Source organism: Odontomachus brunneus, unplaced genomic scaffold (genome assembly GCF_010583005.1).
Source record: "Odontomachus brunneus isolate Ranch 3 - 2012 unplaced genomic scaffold, Obru_v1 Obru_scaffold_010, whole genome shotgun sequence".
Lineage (NCBI taxonomy): Eukaryota > Metazoa > Arthropoda > Insecta > Hymenoptera > Formicidae > Odontomachus > Odontomachus brunneus.
Genome location: NW_022639460.1, coordinates 3316366 through 3320336, shown reverse-complemented (window position 1 = coordinate 3320336; position 3971 = coordinate 3316366). Strand labels below are relative to the sequence as shown.

The 3971-nt window shown below is 39.7% G+C and overlaps 2 protein-coding genes across 5 annotated transcripts in view; one reads left to right on the top strand and one right to left on the bottom strand.

Moving 5' to 3' along the window:
* Positions 1–1736, top strand: part of LOC116840528 (cysteine desulfurase, mitochondrial) — a 4176-nt gene extending 2440 nt beyond the window's left edge. The window contains exons 6-11 of one of the 2 annotated variants that reach the window (XM_032807347.1): positions 7–193; positions 257–378; positions 471–628; positions 711–982; positions 1043–1132; positions 1411–1736. In XM_032807347.1, the coding sequence (XP_032663238.1) occupies positions 7–193; positions 257–378; positions 471–628; positions 711–982; positions 1043–1132; positions 1411–1474 (893 nt within the window). In that variant the 3' untranslated portion in view covers positions 1475–1736. The remainder of the gene's footprint in view (positions 1–6; positions 194–256; positions 379–470; positions 629–710; positions 983–1042; positions 1133–1410) is intronic. The other variant, XM_032807346.1, reaches the window with a different exon arrangement.
* Positions 1700–3462, bottom strand: LOC116840529 (ras-related protein Rab-6.2). 3 transcript variants are annotated; one of them, XM_032807350.1, is made up of 4 exons: positions 3302–3462; positions 2791–3040; positions 2297–2541; positions 1700–2217 (listed from the first exon to the last, which is right to left on the bottom strand). In XM_032807350.1, exons 2-4 carry the CDS (start codon positions 2968–2970, stop codon positions 2019–2021), a joined length of 624 nt encoding a protein of 207 aa, XP_032663241.1. In that variant the 5' UTR covers positions 2971–3040; positions 3302–3462; the 3' UTR covers positions 1700–2018. The 3 variants fall into 3 exon arrangements, with proteins under 3 accessions (XP_032663241.1, XP_032663243.1, XP_032663242.1); XM_032807352.1 differs by having other exon boundaries at positions 3406–3423; XM_032807351.1 differs by having other exon boundaries at positions 3309–3324.
* Positions 3463–3971: the final 509 nt, after the last annotated feature.

The window sequence follows — 3971 nt, the reverse complement described above, 5'->3', positions numbered from 1 at the left end:
TATTAGATTCGTGTAGAGCCTTGGAAGCAGAAGGATTTGATGTAACGTACATCTCTGTCAAGTCAAACGGCCTTATTGATCTAGATGAATTGGAAGCAGCTATCAGACCATCCACATCATTAGTCTCGGTAATGACAGTAAATAATGAGATTGGTGTTAGGCAGCCTATTGAAGAAATTGGTACCATTTGCAGGTAAGAACCGAGACTCAACACCCCATGATTATTCTTTTTGCATTTTCCACTTGAATTTCCTAGAAAAAGGAATGTCTTCTTCCACACGGATGCAGCCCAGGCGATAGGCAAGATACCAGTCGATGTTAATGCCATGAACATTGATCTCATGTCGATTAGTGGTCACAAATTATATGGTCCGAAAGGTATTATCATGCTTTACTGTTACAAATAGCTCGCGAGTGGTCGCGTCGTACAATCATCATCTGGTAAGTTCTCTTTCTTTGGGTTTACGAAGGAATTGGGGCTCTCTACGTTAGAAGAAGACCACGAGTGCGTGTAGAGCCATTACAAAGTGGTGGTGGACAAGAAAGGGGGATGAGAAGCGGTACTGTGCCGGCGCCTCTAGCTGTGGGTCTCGGCGCCGCTTGTGAGCTGGCGCGGATCGAGATGGATGTAAATATAATAATATAAGAGGAACAAGATTATATTTGTCGCCTCGGAGCCAAAGTTTACACGGTAAAATATATTTTTGCAGTACGATCACAGATATATCAGCGCGCTAGCGAATCACCTGATCGAGAAGATAACGTCCAACTTGTCGCAAGTTGTACGCAACGGCGACCCCGTCGCCTGGTATCCTGGTTGTGTAAATTTATCGTTCGCGTGTGTCGAGGGCGAATCGTTGCTGATGGCGCTGAAAGAAATAGCGTTGAGCAGTGGTTCGGCTTGCACCAGCGCGAGTTTGGAGCCTAGCTATGTGTTGAGAGCGATTGGCGCTTCGGAAGATTTAGCTCATTCCAGTATCAGGTAAGTATGCTTCAGAGACTCAATATCGAAACATTTTTATCAATCATCGTTCAACTATAGGTTTGGCATCGGACGGTTTACGACACTCGAAGAAGTCGATTACACCGCGGATAACACGATACGGCAAGTGAAACGACTACGGGACATGAGGTACGTTTATGGGTGATGTTCATTGATCATTGTTGTACAAACGTTTATTTCAAGTTGTCGAGGATATCAAGGACAAAAACGATCTACTCTAGACTTACATATGCATTATATACTTTGGCTTGAAAACTTGTGTAATCTCGTCTTGTAGGGATATCGAGATCGTTGGACGTTTCTCTATTAGTTACGCTATGCATATATCTATCGGTGACAATTGTTCGATGACGCAAATAGAACGCCGAAATCTTCATCTTTGATCTGATTCGCTTCATCTCTTACAGCCCGTTGTGGGAGATGGTGGAAGATGGCATCGACTTGAAGACTATCAAATGGACTCAACACTAGTGCCTCGTTACGCGGTGTAGCTGTATTACAATCATAGCTGTATATAAAAAATATATATATATATATATATATATATATATTTATTTATATATATTATATATATATATATATATATTGATTATGAAACATACAGCGACCACGCGTAAATCACGTTAATAGAGGCCGAGAGAGAGAGAAAGAGAGAGAGAGAGAGTGAGAGAGAGAGTTTAGTTGATTAAGATTATATTTCTCGATGCGCGTAATAAAATTTTATTTGAAAATCTTTGCCGTCTCTCGTGTCTTTCAGAGCTGACCTGTCCCGGTACAATCGCAGCTTGTAGCCGTTTATAGATACGTTTTAGCACATTACCAATCCACCTCTCATTTTCATGGAGAACTTTCCATACTCGCTTTTGATGACCTTCCCTCATAGAAAAGTCACATCTACGATAAATGCTCGGTAAAAAAGACTTGATTCCGGTTAGCTCCTTTACGTTGAATGACAATACGATTTAAGGCTCTTGAAAGAAAAAAAAATGGATGCTGTTGACTCTTAATTCGCAAATTAACACAGACACGACGGATCAGCTGCTTCGTCGATGTACGAAATTTTAAATCGATCTTTATCCATCTCGTGAAGCTCCATTCGCGATCGATTGGCTTCGACCAAATGTTGCGCTATATCTTCAAACATTTCGTTTACCCCTTCACCCGTTTTGCACGACGTCTTGTATATTCCCGAAATTAGATTATGACATTGTTCACTAGATTAAATTTGTTAAATTTATAATTGCGAATCCAAGTCATATAATTATAAGCAGAATTATTGAGAAATATAATTACCAAAATTGCTCCATCTCTGCGTCTGTGACTTGTGGCGCAACACTCTCCAGGTCACTTTTGTTTCCACACAGGAATATTTTTGCATTTTCTGCATATGTTACTATATCGAGCAGATGTTGGGATAATAGATGAAATGATGTTGAGTTATCCAAAGCAAACACGAGAATGGCAGCTTCCGCAAACTTGTAATAACTCGAAGTAACGGATGCTACTCTTTCCATACCACCAGTGTCCCATAATTGCAACTGACCAAAATAAGAGGCATGAAATTAGACAAATTCATATATACAAAGTATCATGTAATTATATATACTTTTTACTTTTACATATGTATTGTATGCACACACGTACAACACAAACAAAGCGATACAATCAACTTTTCTTTTAATAAACAAACACACCCAAGCAAAGTAGAGAAAAGAAACACGTTTGCAAGTGCAAACACATGTATTCACTCTTTTTCACTTTACAGACACAATAGATCGAGCACTCACACGTATTCGTCTGTCCTCAACGACGTATTCTTTGTCGATGTTGTCAAGGCCAAGAGTCGATTTACGATCATTACTGGCTACAAATGTGTTGTTTGCAAAGCGTCGAAATATAGACGTCTTGCCGACTCCGTACTCGCCGCACAAGATAACCTTTTGCTCCGTTACTTTGACAGTAGCCATGTCGTCGCGCGGCACCGGCTATCACTGTCGACGGATCATTGTGCGCGCCTCTCGTCAAACCACGTTTTTGCTAAAAATTAATAAGAATATTTTGGAGCATAAGTCAAGCCAAGTTGCAACAGCCGTTATTGCGAACGATCTATTCTCCCGAATGTGGTCGGTTACGACTAGTGACAGCAAGGTAAACGAAGAACTTGTGCGTTTATACACACAGAGTGTACTATGAAAAGTTCAAAAATAAATGTTGTGTATCCACATGTGTGTGTGTGTGTGTGTGTGTGTGTGTGAATAATATACAAAGTTTTGATATTAATATATCTGTAAACAGTACATTGTACTTTTTATACTTTAACGTTGATTTAGAAAGACGTAATCTACTTTTTTTTTAAAACACAAACATCGATCTTTATTAAACTTTGAGTATTTTAATGTTACGAGAAAATAAGGAAACACTGATTTCCAACAGCGATATCCATGGCTGCGTTCCATTTCACGTATATGCGCGCATTTATCTATAGGTTATGTCACGTATACTATAGGGAATGTGTGCATAATGTGTGAAATGGACGCAACCTATGTAAAAGTCGTTCTACATTAAGGGCCGCGTTCCGTTTCATGCATATGCGCGCATTTATCTATAGTTCATGTTACGTATATTGTAGACAATGCGCGCATAATGCGTGAAACGGAACGCAACCAAGATCATTCTACATTAGTTGCAAGCCGATCGTAAGCAGACGCAATTCTTATTGCGACAACCAATCAGAAGCATCAATGGTGCTACTGACGCTTCTGTTTGGCTATCGCAATAAAGGTGCCATAAGTGGTCTACTTCGCTTTAAGCTTTAAGCCTTGAACAACCACAGTCAATTAAGCGTCTTCTACAATGGCAGTAGGAGTAGTAGTAAGAAATAAGCAGTAAGTAAATAGACCAATCACAATCGATTATTTTTGAAACGTGAGAATGGAATTGGTCAATTTGCTTACTGCTTATTTCTTAC

What these genes read in the sequence shown, in the direction of transcription:
- LOC116840529 (XM_032807350.1), bottom strand. Translation starts at nt 2,970, where the DNA reads ATGGCTACTGTCAAAGTAACGGAGCAAAAGGTTATCTTGTGCGGCGAG. An exon ending in TTGAGGACAGACGAATACGT is followed by an intron (nt 2,542 to 2,790) that starts GTGAGTGCTCGA and finishes TATTTTGGTCAG; the next exon opens with TTGCAATTATGGGACACTGG. An exon ending in GCAGAGATGGAGCAATTTTG is followed by an intron (nt 2,218 to 2,296) that starts GTAATTATATTT and finishes AATTTAATCTAG; the next exon opens with TGAACAATGTCATAATCTAA.